Source organism: Lissotriton vulgaris, chromosome 1_1, assembly GCF_964263255.1.
Source record: "Lissotriton vulgaris chromosome 1_1, aLisVul1.2, whole genome shotgun sequence".
NCBI lineage: Eukaryota > Metazoa > Chordata > Amphibia > Caudata > Salamandridae > Lissotriton > Lissotriton vulgaris.
In genome coordinates this window covers 1,389,021,276-1,389,040,353 of record NC_141685.1, presented here as the reverse complement: position 1 = coordinate 1,389,040,353, position 19,078 = coordinate 1,389,021,276, and the positions used below count along the sequence as shown (strand labels likewise).

The 19,078-nt window shown below is 42.5% G+C and overlaps 1 protein-coding gene across 1 annotated transcript in view; it reads right to left on the bottom strand.

Annotated features, from left to right (window-relative positions):
• AASS (aminoadipate-semialdehyde synthase) overlaps positions 1-19,078 on the bottom strand; it is a 568,722-nt gene that overhangs the window by 70,408 nt on the left and 479,236 nt on the right. The window contains exons 17-18 of the mRNA XM_086966854.1: positions 15,662-15,770; positions 14,451-14,591 (exon numbers count right to left, since the gene is read on the bottom strand). Of these exons, the coding sequence (XP_086822980.1) occupies positions 14,451-14,591; positions 15,662-15,770 (250 nt within the window). The remainder of the gene's footprint in view (positions 1-14,450; positions 14,592-15,661; positions 15,771-19,078) is intronic.

The window sequence follows — 19,078 nt, the reverse complement described above, 5'->3', positions numbered from 1 at the left end:
GACTCCACCACATCACTCAGGGACTCCACCACATCACTCAGGGACTCCACCACATCACTCAGGGACTCCACCACATCACTCAGGGACTCCACCACATCACTCAGGGACTCCACCACATCACTCAGGGACTCCACCACATCACTCAGGGACTCCACCACATCACTCAGGGACTCCACCACATCACTCAGGGACTCCACCACATCACTCAGGGACTCCACCACATCACTCAGGGACTCCACCACATCACTCAGGGACTCCACCACATCACTCAGGGACTCCACCACATCACTCTAGGGCACCACCACATCACTCTAGGACACCACCACATCACTCTATGACTCACTCTAGGACACCACCACACCACTCAGGGACACCACCACATCATTCTGTGACACCACCACATCACTCAGGGACACCACCACATCACTCAGGGACACCACCACATCACTCTGGGACACCACCACATCACTCAGCCCAACCACATCATCACTCAGCACCACAACAGCATCACTCAGCACCACAACAGCACTGTCCTTGCTTGCTATCAACAAGCATTGCCATAGCCAATAGGACTCGCATCAGGAAAGTGTAAGCTATTGGCTTTGTGAATAACAATGCTATTAATTTATATATTTTCAAAGCCAACACATATTTAAAAAAATTGTCATTTACAATACCAATAGCTCATACTTTCCTAATGTGAGACCTATTGCATTGCAAATGCTTGTTTTACATACGGTTTAAAGTGGTATATCACCTAATGAGGTATGCAAATCCAATATAAATATTTCGTTCTCAGCAGACACGGGTGCAGGGCAGTGAAAGAAATGCTCATAGTCAGTCATGAGAGGCTGGTGTGGGTGACGGGGAAATTCAATATGACAATAGGGTGGCTGCGTTGGACAGTGAGGAGCAGTCATGTAAACTAGAATTGTGCAAACCTAGTGGATCAGAAACATATATGAAAAATTAAGATTATGAAAGGCGACCCGATTATGCTGATTCAGCATTTATGTTGAAGGAGAGGTGACTAGGAGTGTACGTCTCACAAGAGGGCCCTATTTTCAAAGTATCTCTAAAAACGTTCTGGTTATGTCTTGTGACAATATGTGTGCTAATATGTTCTTCCTGCAGCACAGTCACTCCCCCCGACTGGTTGGGATCATGTAGGACAGAATTGGGATGCTCATTGACATTTTTAATCATTCTCATAACACTCCTGCATGGTGAATGCATCAATACACAAACTACATGAAACTGTCTGATTATGAGGAAGCAGCAGAGTAGGTGGGAGGGAAACATGGCTACAGAAAACACATGGAAACCGTGTATGCTCCAACACGAAGACAACAGAATTTTTTGATAATGCTCTCTCAACATGCTCATCAAAATCTTGGTTATATGCAAGTGAGGGACGTGACTTTAATACAGCATGTGAGCTCTCTCTTGACAGGGAGCGATGTGCAGCTCAAGCACTGTTGCAGTCCTCCAGGAGAATCCAATACATTATGGGATTCTGTGCATGGGTGGATATGTGGCATCTCTGTAACCATGGAATACAGAGTCCTATTACTATTGCTCAGTCTAAGATGATTTTCCTAATGTTGGCGTGATGAAGGCAGACAGGAAAATTCTTGGTCGAGTTAACATTTAGAAATTCTGAGTAGGACTTTTTATTTTGCTAAATCCTCAGTCAGGTTGGATTTCTGACAGACTGCAGAAAGTTCATGACTTAGATGTAAGGGGGAGTTTAACATATCTAGCATTTTGAGCGACATTGGGTAAAGAGATCTGCTCTTCAAGGTGAATGAAGAAGTAGTAAGACGTTTAAGAGTATTTATTGTGGGAAACCATGTATATTTATTCATGAAACAGGTTCCATAAGTACTTTTTGCTAATTTTGGGATTGTGCAAATCAAATTAATACAGGCTGAGTACAGGCTAGGATAAGTTGCCTTAGCTTCTTGTGACATGGGACCCCTCAGGGTTCACTAACTACAGACATAACATCTGGTAGTTCAGGACGTTATTTTTATGTCTTGTGTTCTACTGGCAAGGTATCTCTGCAAACACCCACTAAGATGGTGACAGCATGTGGGTCAGTGCTTACCTCACTGCTGACAGGTACAATCAAAAACCTCATATGGACATTCCAACCATACATGGAACGGTACAGCTTTACCATAAACTAGCAGGTATTATTAACAACCAAGTAATATAAGTGTCTGGGATCATTACCGGATTGGCAATAATGTCCTTGGAGGAGTTTACACCACCCTGATCCAACCTCACTTTAGTGGTTTAAGGGATGAAACTTATCTGAATCGTAGTGCATGTAGCCAAAAGGAAAATGTGGGTGTTTCATTGCTTTTATTATTAAATCCTGCAGCCATTGACAGTGGCAATACTAACAGGTCTCTTGAAAATAACCATATTGTTAAGGCACCTTCCACCATTCAGTAAATCACAACTAACATTGATGTATTGTTTAACTGCGATTGTCGTGCACCCAAGGTTTCATCCACAATGGCAATCCCCGAACCAGCAGTCCGAAATCGTTATTCCAGCACTGATTACATGCCATTTCTAGAGGCTAAAATCCCTAGGGGTTTTACTACACAAAATAATGGGGTAAATAAGAGATTGTCCCTAATTTCATGGAACCTAGCAGGAATCCACTCAAAACTCCTAGATCCAGACTGGCATGCTTTTATAGGTAGCAATGACATCTGTATCTTCCAGGAAACATGGGCTGTGGACAAGGTATACAACAAAAATGGTTATACAACTTATAGTGTTGAAGCTATTGCGCCTACAAAATCTGGCAGAGCTAGCGGGGGTCAGGTAACTCTTGTGAGGAACACCTTAGCGTGTAAATACAAACCACTAGTAATTAACTCACCCGAAATATTGGGGATCCAGCTCACCTTTCCCACCGGTTTGAATTTGACTGTGCTTAATGTTCATGCCAGGTCAGAATCCCATTGCAATGAGTCTCTGGTTCTATCCTTGCTAGATGATTTAGTCAGAGTATACCAAAGTAACTCTAAAGTCATAGTAGCTGGGGATTTTAATGCTTCCTTTGAACCCTCCATCCTATTAAATACTCCACTAGAGGAAGAGGATGAGGCTTGGGGTATCCCAAATTTGGCATTGACTATGGCAACCACCGTTCAACAGCTGTATCCCTCCAGATCGCATCGCTGGTTACAGGAAGAAGCCTGAGGGCATGCAATGGGAGGACCGTCTCTGACAGAAATAGGCAAACCAACTTTAAAAGGGGCACCAGCTCTAGCGTCATCGATTACATCTTAGTAGATGTCAGTATTTGGTCGCTAGCTAAGGACATAATGATCATCCAGAGATTTGATAGTGATCATAATCCCCTGCTCTTAAAAATGTACGGTACTGTTCTGGATAGGAAATCACCTAGCCACACGTTAATGGTACAAGAGCAAAATTTCAGAGCAGTCACATGCCCCAAAGTTCTTGCTAATAGGGATCTGTACACTAGAATCTATGAGCTATTTGTGCATTTCTTGTATGGTCAAGATAGTATACCCCCCCCCCCCTTGAGTCAACATCATTACTATCAACCCAAAGGGAATTTTGTGAGGTCTTGCAATTGGTCTTCTCTACAGATGTCACTAACTAGAAGTCTTGTGGTAGAGCGAATAACAAATGGTTCATCTCCCAGTGTAAACTAGCAAAGGGGGCCTTAAGGTTGGCAGTTATCTAGTGCAATCAACTTGGGATAGCCCATGCATGCCGTAGATATAAGACTGCACTTGTCATTGAAAAGCGCGATTTTATTGATAAAAGTGGCAAGATTTAAGACTAGCAGCTAGGTGCAATAACAATCATCTATTTTGGCACACCCCTCCCCTGTGAATATGATTAGCACTGCGCTGGTCTTTTGTCTGGATGATAACTACATCAGCAATTGATAGACTTAAAGCAGGTAAAGCCCCTGGTCCCGACCGAATACCAGGTGATTTATATGATTCCAAACCCCTGATATGGGCTCCATACATAAATCTTTGGTCCAATTGTGTATTGGCTGGCAGGGATATCCCATCTACTTGGAAGGGAGCTGAGATAATCACAATATACAAAAAGGCAAATGCTTCTATTCCTCCTAACTATAGACCGATCAGCCTGATTGATAATATGTAAAAGATCTTTGCGAGAAAAATCCTAGACAAACTTCAAGCCTGGATAGAAGACAATGCAACCCTGTCTACCTACCAAGTGAGCTTTCGATCCAAGATAAGTACAGGTGACCAGTCCTTAAGATTTACTTCACTCAAGTGGAAATACGTGTTGTTAAAGAAGCAAAAACTATATGTAGCATTCGTAAACCTGAGGGCCGTGTTTAATCTTGTGCCCCGTGAATTTTGCTAGATCTAGACGCCCCAACTAATTTGGTAAACCTGATAGCAAGATTGCACAAAGATAATTCTGCTCAAGTTTAATGGGGAAAAAACAGCGAACTAACAGACAGGATACCAATACAGCGTGGGGTGCGCCAGGAGTGCGTTCTCGCCCCCACGTTATTTTCCCTGTTCATAAATGAAGTGGCTGGCAGGCTCATGGACTGCAGGAACGACTCTCCCACTATGAATGGAAAGAATGTCCTGATCCTGCTCTTTGCGGATTTCTCCCTACTTATCTCTACAACTCCTATGGGCTTACAAAATCTAGTAGATACATTCTTGGAATTCTGCAGGGATAGGGGTCTGGAACTTAATGTTGCCAAAACAAAATTTATGGTTTTAGGTAGGAAAAGGGAAAAACATGAGCGGTTAGGATTGCATCCGAACCACTCAAGGTTTTGACTATCTGAGAATAAGACTAAATCATTCACTTGGCTGGGAGCATCAAACAGAAAAAAGTTACTGTACCCTATGTCACAGGTCAAAGTCGATATTAAGGTTCCAAAGGCAGTCACAAATTCGATCACTGACCCCAGCACTTGAGGTTTACCAAGCAATAGCTCAAAGCAGTGTTTTGTATGGAGCCAAGATATGGAATTGCATAAATACCCATAAATTAACGATAGGCGGAAATATTTTTGTCAGGTCACTTGTTTCAGTACCTGTTACCACCCCATTGACTCCATTATTTTTCGATCTAGGCCTGAAAAGAATCAGGGATATGGCTTTGCTTAAACCTTTAGTGTATTGGTTGCGTGTGTGGCAACGCCCCAGCTAACTGATTATTGTAACTCAATATGGAAGATCTTGAAAATTAGCAGCGCCAAAAACTAATGCGGTTCAAACACATCGCAAACTGGTGTAGATCACTGGGAGCGCTGAATCTGTGGGACCAGCCAGAGGAGGCAAGTAAAGAGGACTTACGCAGAGTAAAAGCAAAATATTGGTCATTTGTGACAGATCGCTATGTAGTAAGAACGACCATTGGTCATCTAACAACACAGTTTTTAAGCGTCAAGCCCTGCCCCAGGTTTGAACCCTATTTGGACCTGATTTCTCCTCCACTTGCCAAAAGCTTATACGTTAGGTTTTGGCTGCGTAGTTTACTTTTAAAGGTTCCTAATAAAAAGGCTGTTAGTTTAACATCAGAATTATGCCCCGCATGTGGAAGAGTACAAGAATCTGAAGAACACATCTTGTTCTTTGGAGCAAATATCAACAAATCTGCAGAAGGTGGATCCGACCATTCTGCTTAAAACTTGGGTTCCTTACAGAATCTTGAAGACAGACACGTCCGATCCTACTGTCTTTGCAGTTTTTTATTAGTTTTTTTGGATTAGGCGGCAGAAGTTTTTAATTTAGACTGCACTGGATTACTACACCAATGAAACCAAATGCGATTATGGAAGCTATGGTCATAGAAATCGATGAATTGTGTCCTGTATATTACATTGTACTTTTTATATTTTTAAATGGTGCGTATTTTTAATTAGAAGATTGACTGTTTTATTGTTTTTATTACTTAATCTTTTGTCTAGTTATGATGGCAAACTCATGAATGTTACTTCTTTGTAACATATTTTCAAGATCGAGACATCTATGGATTCTTTTTGTATACTTTGATTGTTTAAAAAAAAAAAAAATGAATAAAGTTTATGTTAACGACTAACTTATTGGATTGGACCAGCATGTGACCATGGCTTACAATTGCTGGTACTGTATTCCTTTTGCAGTCACAATACCTTTGATGGTATGTTTTCCTACCTTCTCATAGCCTCTAAATTTCCTACTTGTTCAATGGGCTATTTCCTGATACTTGAGCTCCAGGTAGTATGATCAATGCATAGAGGAAATACCACCCTTCGATAATAAGGCTGAGCCGCAATAAGAATCAGAGTAGGGCCATACGCTAACCAAGAGGCAATTGGAACCTACTTGTAAGAGTAGTAGTAACATTTCTATGAATTACATGCATAAACAAAAAAAAATTAAACATGTCAATATAATGCTATTTTACCCCTAGGAAATATCTTCAAATGGACCATGTGTAACTTGGGACATTTTAGAGATATTCCTCTGTAGATGTTGGCTTTTTGCATCTGGAATGGTAAAGACCACCCAAATATACTTTTTAGTAGTAGGTAGAAAAAAGTGAACAAAGAAACGACGAGTGAGAAAATTTCCTTGCTTTCTGAGGTGTAGTTGATGATGTTGTTTAACACGTTCTTTGATGCACTTCCTGTGCTATACCTCTTTAATAAACAAAAGAGCACATATTAGTGGGTCAAAGTGCTCCCCCCCCCCATCAAAAGTATGTTATGGCTATCTGACTTGATGTGATGGAAGTAACCTAGAGATAAAAGCTGTAAAATTGCTGCCACAGCTAAACTTTGGGATTGATTTTACTTCTTTCTGCTAATGCTTGCTGGCATGCACCTTAATGCACTTGCTTGATTTTTAAACTTAAACTTACTACTGTACTTTTGATCCATGGTTTATATGAACTATGGGCCCATTTTAAGATGACTGAAAGGAATATACATATATTTTTTTTTAAACAAAGCCTCGTCAGAGTGTAGAGGCAACATTGTTTTCGTACTATATTTTTCATTTCTTGCAGCATTTTGTCAGTTGAGAACGTTTAAAGCAACTTGTTTTTATAGAGTGGCAGTTGGTTCTGTGCATTCAGGAGAAAATATGCTTTTAGGGTTGAAGAATAAATTTGCTTATTTCCATACTTATTTGTGCGAGTGATCTTTTAGCCACACGATAATGATGAAATGATGATGAACTCGACCCTACAGGACCCTGTGTGCAGATGACGTTGAGGAGGTAAACGGGAAAGTGGTGCTGAGTGTTGTCGTGCTAATCCGACCTAGAGTACAGGATTGGGGTCATAACGGATTGCAGAAGGACCGAATGACTGATATAATTGCGGAAACTCACCTTCAATGTTACTGTGGTGCAGGAGAATGAAGACCATTGGAACAGATGATGTTAGGATCAGATGGAGCCAAGTCTGCAGGAAGGAGTCTCCATGTGGGAGAAGCCAAAGATGATGGAGAAGTCTTTGAGGGCATCGTTTTTGAGCTCCATACCAGCGCATGACAAAGTATCTAGCTAACATGCTGGGAGGGTAAAAGAACAAAGAACAGATGTTGGACGGAATGCTGAACAAATCAAACATTCACCCCCAGTCACAGATGTGTTAAATCCATCGTTTTTTTGTTCACCAGGCCACCCCAGTTTGGCCCCAGCCATTTGCAAATCAGTCTTGAACGTGCTCCCCATGGGAACAGTCCAGCCCGAACTGGGGGAGGGAATTATTTGCTGCATGTGTTGAAGAGCAGCATATGACAGTAATACGCAGTCACGCTGCATGACCTGTGGAGCCCATATCTTGCTGCAGCAACCGTGTAGTTAAGTGGTAGCACAGGAGTGGAACAGGGCTTACAGGGAGCTGTGCCTCATGCTGTAAAAGAATGACATGGACCAGTGGGTTATAGGAAAATGTAAGGAATTAACATTTCCAAGATTTGTAATTTGTTTGGATATTCCGGGATACATTCGACAAAGAAGGATTTTTTTTTCACCAGACCTGGATTTGTGGAAGAAACTTTGTTTGGGAAAAGAGAATCATCATAACACGAATGTAATAACTCTGGTTTGTGAATCTCTGAGAAAAGATTGTTATTACAGTGGTTATTTGACAACTTAAAACTGTTTTGGACCGGATCCTGGGTTGTTGTTTTGAGTGTGGTACTGTGTAATTTAGGAAGTACATCCTTCTACTTTTGGAACACCAGAGTAATTTAAGAATTTTATCCTTACATTTGAGGGAACTGCAGCCATGATGTGTGCAGCACAATAGTTTACATTTACACCCCCTAATCCTTTCTTGCAAGTTCCGGGTAAACTGTTTATGAAGTGGCAGGAATGGAGGGAATATTTTGACATTTATATGGCAACGATCCACAATGATGCTTAGAACTCAGAAAAGAAGAAGGACATTTTGCTTCACTCTCTAGCTCCAGAAGGGATTCATCAATATAATTTGATGGCGGAGAAGAGCAGAGAACCCAATGATAATGACGTTTATAAGGATGCACTGGGGAACCGCAATAGTTACTATTCACCAACAGTATGCGTTGTTTTAGATAGATATAATGTTTTCCACAGGAATTAGATAGGTATAATGTTTTCCACAGGAAACAAAAACTAGATGAAACAGTTGATTATGTGTCAGCACTGAAGAAGCTTGCTGTGCCCTGCGGAGTTGGTGTTTTACATGATGAAATAATAAGGGACCAAACAATAATGCATACAAAAAACTACATTGTACAGGATATGTAGATGGTGATGCAGCACTGAAAGTTGTTTTAGCTGTGTTGAGGAAGTCTGAAATGTCAGGCAGATGTGCTAAGGCAGTTTTAGATTCTTCAGAAACTAAAGACGTGGTGGGTCAAGTGACTAACAAGGAGAAAAGAAAATACACACTATAACAAAAATTAGGTGTTTAGGAATGGTAACAGTGTAAAAGCTAATAGACCATCACATGATACGAAAGTAAAAGAACAAGTTAATAAATGGTATAGATACATAAGTACAGAACATTCGGCCAAACGTAAGGTGTGTCCTGCACGGGATCAAAAATGTTCAGGTTATGGGTTATTGCACATTTTGTTAAAGCCTGTAAAAAGAAAAGAAATAATCCCAAAGTGAAATGTGTGAGGAATCCATTGAAAAGGTGTGTGTTTTAAACATTGAAGATCGTGCAGTTTTGGGAATAAACACTCAGAATAAGCCTTTGTGTGACATGCTGGTTGCTGGTATCACAATTAATATTGTAGCTGATTCAGATCACCTTACATTATAGTAAATGAGGAAGTATGGAGAGGGAAATTTGTGAATTTTATAGAAATACTGTTACCATCTGATGTCAAGCCTGATAGTTTCACGGGCGACTCTATAGCCATGTTGGGCTTCAGATGGGAAAAGATGAACTTCAAAGGGAGGATGGATGACGGTAAACTATATGTGGCTAAACATGGTCAGTTAGTGTTAGGGTAGACAAACCAAAGATAGTTGAGGAAAAGTTTGGACCTCTATAAAGCTGAGCAGCTGCTGGTTGTTGGAGAAAGTGTGGAGACGGGTAATAAGTTGAGAAAAGAGTTCCCTGAAGTATTTTCAAGAAAAGTGGGCCAACGGAAGACCTTCCAACACAATGCTGTTCTAGTGGTTCACAAAATGTATCAGGTTCCAATGTTGTTGAGTGATGAGGTTGAAAGTGTGCTTGAGAAACTGCTGCATGCTGCAATACTGAACCAATTCAGTCATCTGATTGGATTTCCCCCTTGGCTGTTGCGAGATGATCAAATGGTAAATGTTTTGATTGAACGATGTTCACTTCCTAAAATCAATGAATTGTTATCTAAAATTAAAGGGAACTCCTGGTTTTCTACAGTTGATTTCTTGTCAGCGCATCATCAGGTTACACTTAATAAAAAAAGAAGAAGATTGTCAGCTTTCCTAACACTTGCAGGCTCTTTCCAATTTGTGAGGATGCCATTTAGGCTTGCCTCAGAGGCAGCAGTTTTCCAGAGGTTGATGTTTGAATTGTTTAAAAAGATTCAGGGCATTTAATTCTTGCAGGATGATATCCTCATAATGGGGAAAAGTAAATGTGAGCATTATGTAAGGTTGAGAAATATGAGTGGATTATTGAGAGATAAGGGGGTTACCAGCTGAATTCTCAAAGTGTAAGTTTGCAACACTTGAGGTTACATATCTGGGACATGACATTGGACAACATGGTATTAGACCAAAAGAACAATTGGTTGAGGTGGTGGTGAAAGTACCTGCCAAGTTTGTCTGCAGACTCTTGCTTTGAGAAAGCTGGTAAAAGAAAGAGCCAAACTTTGGTGGATTACGGATTGTGAGAATGCCTTTGAAAGTATTAAATAGGATATTGCAAAAGCACCCTCACTAGAGGGTGCTGATCCTGGCACTCTTTGCTTTATAACCACCAATGCAAGCAATAAAGGGCTTGGTGTGTTTTTAAGTAAAAATACAGTAAGGGCAACAAAGTGGTTGTCGCATTGGTATCACGGAGTTTGTTGCAGTCTGAGGAGATTTACTCTGTTGTCGAGAAGGAGATGCTAGTCTGTGTTTGGGGATTGGAACATTTATGATCTTTTGTTTGGGGATCAGAATTAGAGGTCAGAACAGATCATAAATGTTTCATGAAGTTGTTGTCAACTAGTGGCTTACAGAGAGCATCAACACGCATTACGATGATGTCCTTAAGGTTGCAGGATTGTATTTGTAAATGTAAATGTAGGTATACTTATATAGCGCGACCTGTCACCACAAAGGGCATCCTGGCGCTTGCCTAGGGAACCCGTCCTGGTATTCCCCTGTGAGAGGCCCCGGCAGGGTATCCACAAGGTGAAAGCCAGGCATCCCGCCGCGAGGGGCCGTTGTGGAGATTAAGCAAGCTATTGCCCAGAGTCGCAGAGCGTGAACCCGTGAGTCGAGAAGGCACCGGAGCGAGAATTATCGAGACCGTGGAATTTTTAGCCCAAGACCCGCCGAGGCGGGGAATTGAACCCTGGTCCCAGGCCGATCTCAGCTTCCGGGTCTGCCGCCTCTAACCCCTGAGCCACACTTCTCCACTTTTATTTATAGGATTTAAAATATTCCCGGGGTAGGGAATAAGGTTGCAGATTGTCTGAGTAGATTACTGTTACATTTGAAGATGGGCCCCATGAATACTGATTTTGATTGCCAAGTTGCATTGATGGAGAGTGACAATTTAAAATGCATTAGCAAGGACGAATGGAAGGACAAGCATGACCATGACTTAGTTTTGATGGATGTAAGGAATTTTATCACTAATGGTTGGCCTTGTGAAAATAATTTAAATTAGGTTCTGAAGACATTTTGGGAGGTGAGACATGAGCTTTGCTGCAGCAATGGATTTGTGATGAGAAATGTCAAAATTGTTCCTCCTACAAGTTTATGGGTAAAAATTCTGAGATTATTCCATTAAGGTCATCTTGGGATAGTGAAGTGGAAGAAAAGAGTTAAAGAGTCTTATTGGTGGCCGGGAGTTGATGTTTAAATGGAACGGTTTTTGATAAAGTGTCATGGATTTAGACAAGACATTAAGAACTCTGAGCACCACATTGAGTCCAATAGAATGTCCTAAGATATCGTGGAATACCATTTGTATTGGCATCATGGGAATGATTTTATCTGAAGATAGTGCAGTGAAATACATCTTGGTGGCGGTGCACCATTTTTTTAAGTGGGTAGAAGTAGGAAGTGTGCCCATTCAATTCAATTCAATTCAATTCAATTCAAAATTTATATAGCGCGCTACATACCCAGAGGGTCTCAAGGCGCTTGGAAAAGGGTGGGGGATTACTTGTCAAATATCCAGGTTTTAAGTTGCTTTCTGAATGCTGGGTGGTTCTGAGTGAGGCGAAGGTGAATGGGCAATGAGTTCCAGGTTTTAGCCGCCAGGTAGGAGAAGGATCTTCCTCCCATGGTGGTTTTGTTGATGCGAGGTACAGCAGCAAGGGCTTTGTTGGAGGAGCGGAGCTGGCGGGGGGCGGTGTAGAAGGACAGTCGTGTGTTGAGGCATTCGGGTCCAAGTTCGTAAAGTGCTTTGTGTGCGCGGGTTCGGAGACGGAATGTTATCCTCTTATTGACGGGGAGCCAGTGGAGGGATTTCAGGTGACCAGAGATGTGGTCGTTACGCGGGATGTCTAGAATGAGTCTGGCTGATGCGTTCTGGATGCGTTGGAGTTTTTTCTGAAGTTTTGCGGTGGTACCGGCGTATAGGGTGTTTCCGTAGTCCAGGCGGCTAGTAACCAGTGCGTGGGTGACCGTTTTTCTAGTTTCGGTGGGGATCCAGCGAAATGTTTTTTTGAGCATACGAAGAATGTTGAAGCAAGATGATGAAACGGCGTTGACTTGTCTGGTCATCGAGAGTGAGGAGTCCAGGATGACGCCCAGGTTCCGTGCGTGGTCTGTCGGGATGGGTGCTTTTCCAAGGGAATCTGGCCACCAAGAGTCGTCCCAGGCAGAGGGGGAGGTGCCTAAGATAAGGACTTCTGTTTTGTCGGAATTCAGTTTCAGACGACTGTGCTTCATCCACTCGGCTACTTCTTTCATTCCTTCATGTAGGTTGGTTTTGGCGGTGTTAGGGTCTTTGGTGAGTGAGAGGATAAGTTGAGTGTCGTCGGCGTAGGAGATGATGTTGAGGTTGATGATGATGATGTTGAGGTTGTGTTGGCGTGCGATGGCCGCGAGGGGGCTCATGTATACGTTGAAGAGGGTGACAGTGATAACGTTTTTAGATGAAATTGTCATTAAATAAGGCTTATCCATGTTCCCCCTTTCCATTCCCCAGAAACCATGGTATTATTTACATGTGACTGGAAAGCTCTTGGCACTCTATGTGGTATTATGTAATTCCTCTGTATTATTTACTTTATTTTTCTCTTCATTATTGCCCATGGACACCTGGATATAAGATGACTATGTTTTCATTAGTCGTGGCACAAGTGAGACGTGAACGAATACTAAACGGTTGGGTACTGTATAGACTGCGATTATTTTACATCCTGTATTGATGTGTCAACATGCTGGCCTGTTGTGCTGATAAAGTATTTCTTCTTTTTCAAAATGTCAATAAAAACAATAAAAAAAAATAAGGCTTACCCATGAGAGTTGTGAGTGACAATGGGGAGCAAATCACGTCAACAGTCAACAATGGTTGAGGATTTCTTGTTGAGAAATGGAGTACCACCTCAGTCTATCACCCAGCTGGAAATAGCGCTGTGGAACGGTTTAACTGTGTCATTAAGGGCTCCATTCAATTAGCCATCAGGAATGAAGCCAACTAGTGGGTGGAAGTGATGAAAATGGTGGGGGCCTGCAAATTACCCCTACCATAACAGGGTTTAGTCCATTTGAATCCATGAGAGGCAGGAAAGCAAACAATAAAGATACCTTAGTCTGGATGAGTGTTTTGAAGCATACAGATTGGTCCACAGAGTCGGTCATTAGGAATATACAGAAAATAAATGAGGCTTACAAAGCTTACAATGATAAAATAACATAGTATTATCTATACTAACTTGCAGCTAGGGGAGCGGGTGAAGGTGAAGAGAGCTGAAAAATGTGTTCAGCGACATATGAGCCACACAGCTTGGTGCAAAGAACCCTTATAGAGGGAGGAAGGGCTGGACAGGAACATTAATAACTCATGGGATTGGTTGGGGGACGATCTGGAGGTGCCAGAAGAATCTAGGCCTGCAATGGTTACACCTGCAACTGGGTATTGTAGAGAGGTTCCTCTAAAGACCCAGGGTGAGTGTACCACTGCTGAGAGGAAAGTGGAAAAAGTAGATTTAAAAAATGACTAATCTATGAGGAGCCGAGTTGGCAGAGTGATCAGGACACCACATAAATTCAATGATTATGTTCTAGAGTAAACAATTATTTTAATTAACTGTGCTTTTATCAAATGTAGTATAGTATAGTCTTACTAATTAAATTGAGGGCGCTATAATTAGTATGTACGAAAGTTGCTGTACACCTGTTTAATAGTTTTTAAAGGGAAGGTATTGAGTGTAGAGTCGAAGATACGAATGTGGGGCCCTCGTGCATCACAGGTAAAGTGTGCGCAAGCGCTCACATTGTATTTGTCCATTAAGGATGTTTAAAGAAATTTGTTTTTGTAGAGAAGCAGTTTAGGGTTGAGGAATAAACCTGTCTATTTCCATACTTACTTGTACGAATGATCTTTTATCAACACAATAGTGAGGTGGCAACACTGTTTCATTAAGGTCATGTTTTTTTTTTTCCTAAACTAGTCAGTAGGAGCGTGGCTACAACATTGCTTTTGTGTGGCCTTGTACCTCTCTGTTCTTTAAAGCAGTCTCATGTTTTAACTCTTTGAGGTGCATGGTGGGACTACAGCTATACACTACTATGGATTACCTCTCCGCTTTTCAAATATGTAGCAGGCTGGACTGTATTGACCAAAACTCCCAAAGGACTCCAACTAAACTTGTATCTCAGAGGGTTGTCAGAATATTCAGGAGCAGGAAGTCCTCCACAGTAGGAGCTGTAGGATTCTATCTGCAAACAGATAAAAGAGAAAAACAGATAAAACAAATCTGTGTAAAAGATCATATGAAACTTTTTCACACATATTACATCTGTATTCCATTATTCTACTAGTTAACAAATTTGTTTTTAACAAATAAGAAGAATGTTACTTAACATATAAGACTTTATGAGAGTTCTTTAACCAACATTTAGGAACATCAGTCCATCAAAACCCACTAAAGGAGATAGACCTTTTGCTTGCAAAGCTCGGTTCAAATCACCCGATCACTTTCAATTTGCGCCATCGGATAATGCTGTGTAGAGTCTCTCAACTGCACTGCACACCCCAGAGGATGCTTTTCTCCATTTTATGGTTAGTGAGCTGAGAGACTGAGTGTGTCACTTCCACTGCACACTACGGTGAATACTCAGCTCCCTAATATGGTCTACGAGAAAACAGGGTGTGATAATAGGGAAAATACTCAGTAGTGCTGTGTAGACCTGGAAGGGTAGAGGGTGCCTTGGTCTAGTGATCTTTAGGCAGCGCTACAGTGCAAAAAGAAGGGGAGAGTCTGTTCAGTAGTGCAGTACACACACAGGAGGCGATAAGTTACATTAGGGGACCTGTATTCAGCAAATTCAACCTGCATATCGATTCAAAAAAGCATAAAATAATGAATCCGGACCATGTAGGTAATATAAAAAGCCCATATGGCCAGCTTTGACCACGTGTGATTTGAACATGGCCCTATGCTGTGAGCAGGAAATGGTAGCATTTATATTTATAAAAGCAGCCTCTCCAGAAGGCGAAACCCACTGTTAATATAGGACAGTTTGCACAGATTATACGTCTGTATATACAAATTGAACTTGTGGAGGTGCATTCTACATCTAGTTTAGAGGAATCTGGTTAGTGGTCACTTTGAAGGTAAAATAACGTGCATCACCAAGGAATATTATAACAAGCATTAGCATTATATATATTAATTACAGTGACACACAGCACAGGAACACATTCCACCTTTACGGTGCCCACTTTATTAAATAAATTGAGACAACATGTCAGAGGAAAACTTTTCTTAAGCTTAAGCTTCACCTACCTTCGCACCAACATCTCGTGCCTTATCAAAGCACTCCATTGCAAGCATATGGTCAAGTCCAGGGTCCAAGCCCATTTCACCAACAATTGTCACACCAGCATCTTCAGCACTGAAATAATGCAAATAGCATAGGTGATACAGCTGGTACACTTTGTCGTATCAAACATGAGCAATAGAGAGAATACATTTTCTAAGAAATTAAAGTGCATCTCCGATTATAAAGAAGCATTTTCTCTTGCTTTTCTTACCCCTTACATTTGGATGTAGCTAGTTTTGCAGCATATACAAAACATAGACTTGAATTTTCACAACTGCCAATCAAGAGCCGCATCTCCCAGGAAATCAGAATCCTACACAAGGTCGGACTGGCCTGTTGGCCAATCAGTCAGTGTCTGAAGGGCTGGTCTGATAGGTCAGTGCGTGGGCGTGTTATTGGATGCTTGTGCACCTGTTTTATGTTCGGCTGGGCCAGTTTGTTCTGCTGATTTCCCTGATATTAAAATAAACATTGCCTGCATAAAGCTCAAATCCATGAAGTCTTCCACACCTCACAAAGCACTTATTCAACAATATATCTACTAGTTCAAAACTGCCCCAATTTGCATACATAGGCCACTTTTTTAGCTTTGTAATTCACTAATGCTGGCCACTTATTTTGGTGCCCGGCCTATTTTCTGTCCCAGTCACGCCCTGTCCCAACGAAGACCAGTATTCTAAGGAGCCCAAGCAAACAATCTTCTAAGTGGCAACCAAATTCTCCCTTTAAGGACCAATTGAGTCATTCCAGACACTAATGGCCAACAGGAACGGTGGTGTGTCTGTACCAAGTCTTATCTGGACATAGGCATTCTAAGCATTTTTTTAAAAAACATTCCAAGATTTGCGCTGTACATGCACATGCAAGATAAAGAGGGAGGAGGCCGCCATCTCGAGCTGTCCAGATTACCATGTTAAACTTCCAACCCGCCCCCACCTAGTAGGGAACATTACTGAGATTCTTATGGAACCAACGCAGAGGTAGGATTCGCAAAATATGCATGCTCAAGTGACACAGCGAGCGCATGACTCTTTAAATGAATGAACATGCAGGAGTCAATGTAAGAAGGTCTGGGCTGGTGAAGATGAGATAAGGACCTCAACGTGAGATAGACCTTACAAGACCAGCTGGGCCTCCACTCCTGAGATTAACTCCCATGGCTGCTGCAATCTTTTTGCTTCTGGGTCAGCTGTACCTCCATGGATGCAAAAACAACAATTGATGGACGGAATGTTGCACAATGGCAAAGAATTCACCGCCAGTTACAGATCTGGGTTTAATCCATCGTTATTTTGCTCACCACACCACCCCAGTTCAGACATGGCCATATGCAAATCAGTCTTGACCCTGTGCCTCATGGGAACAGTCCAGCCTGAACTGCCAAGCCATGTCTTCCCTGGGCAGGAATCAAGCATCCTAGGACCGGTTTCTGGCCATCAGCCTTCATCAGCCAGGATAGCTTGATTCCAGTGGCATGGAGAGCACGAGACTCAGGTCCGAGCATACCCGTCCCACTCGGGGTGACAAATACAAAACAAGCATTTGCAATGCAATGGTCTCGGCATCATTAAAGGTAGAGCTATTGGCATTGCTCATGACATTTCTTTTTTTTCTTTAAATCATAAATAAATGGCATTGACATTTACATTGCCAATACACAGCACTCTGCACTCAACAGCACACACCACTCTGCACCTGCACTCACTGCTCTGCACACTCACTCTGCACTCACTACTCTGCACTCACTACTCTGCATTCTGCACACTCACTCTGCACTCACTACTCTGCACTCACTACTCACTACTCTGCACTCACTACTCACTACTCTGCACTCACTACTCACTACTCTGCACTCACTACTCACTACTCTGCACTCACTACTCACTACTCTGCACTCACTACTCACTACTCTGCACTCACTACTCACTACTCTGCACTCTGCACTCACTACTCTGCACTCACTACTCACTACTCTGCACTCACTACTCACTACTCTGCACTCACTACTCACTACTCTGCACTCACTACTCTGCACTCTGCACTCACTACTCTGCACTCACTACTCACTACTCTGCACTCACTACTCTGCACTCACTACTCACTACTCTGCACTCACTACTCTGCACTCACTACTCACTACTCTGCACTCACTACTCTGCACTCTGCACTCACTACTCTGCACTCACTACTCACTACTCTGCACTCACTACTCTGCACTCACTACTCACCACTCACTACTCTGCACTCACTACTCTGCACTCACTACTCTGCACTCACTACTCACTACTCTGCACTCACTACTCACTACTCTGCACTCACTACTCTGCACTCACTACTCACTACTTTGCACTCACTACTCACTACTCTGCACTCTGCGCTCACTACTCTGCGCTCACTACTCTGCACTCACTACTCTGCACTCACTACTCTGCACTCACTACTCTGCACTCACTACTCTGCACTCACTAACTTGCACTCACTACTCACTACTCTGCACTCACTACTCTGCACTCACTACTCACTACTCTGCACTCACTACTCTGCACTCACTACTCACTACTCTGCACTCACTACTCTGCACTCACTACTCACTACTCTGCACTCACTACTCACTACTCTGCACTCACTACTCTGCACTCACTACTCACTACTCTGCACTCACTACTGACTACTGACTACTCTGCACTCACTACTCTGCACTCTGCACTCACTACTCACTACTCTGCACTCACTACTCACTACTCTGCACTCACTACTCACTACTCTGCACTCACTACTCTGCACTCACTACTCTGCACTCACTACTCTGCACTCACTACTCTGCACTCACTACTCTGCACTCACTACTCTGCACTCACTACTCACTACTCTGCACTCACTACTCTGCACTCACTACTCTGCACTCACTACTCTGCACTCACTACTCTGCACTCACTACTCTGCACTCACTGCTCTGCACTCACTACTCTGCACTCACTGCTCTGCACTCTGCACTCACTACTCTGCACTCACTACTCTGCACTCACTACTCACTACTCTGCACTCACTACTCTGCACTCACTACTCTGCACTCACTACTCACTACTCTGCACTCACTACTCACTACTCTGCACTCACTACTCACTACTCTGCACTCACTACTCTGCACTCTGCACTCACTACTGACTACTGACTACTCTGCACTCACTACTCTGCACTCACTACTCACTACTCTGCACTCACTACTCACTACTCTGCACTCACTACTCTGCACTCACTACTCTGCACTCACTACTCTGCACTCACTACTCTGCACTCACTACTCTGCACTCACTACTCACTACTCTGCACTCACTACTCACTACTCTGCACTCACTACTCACTACTCTGCACTCACTACT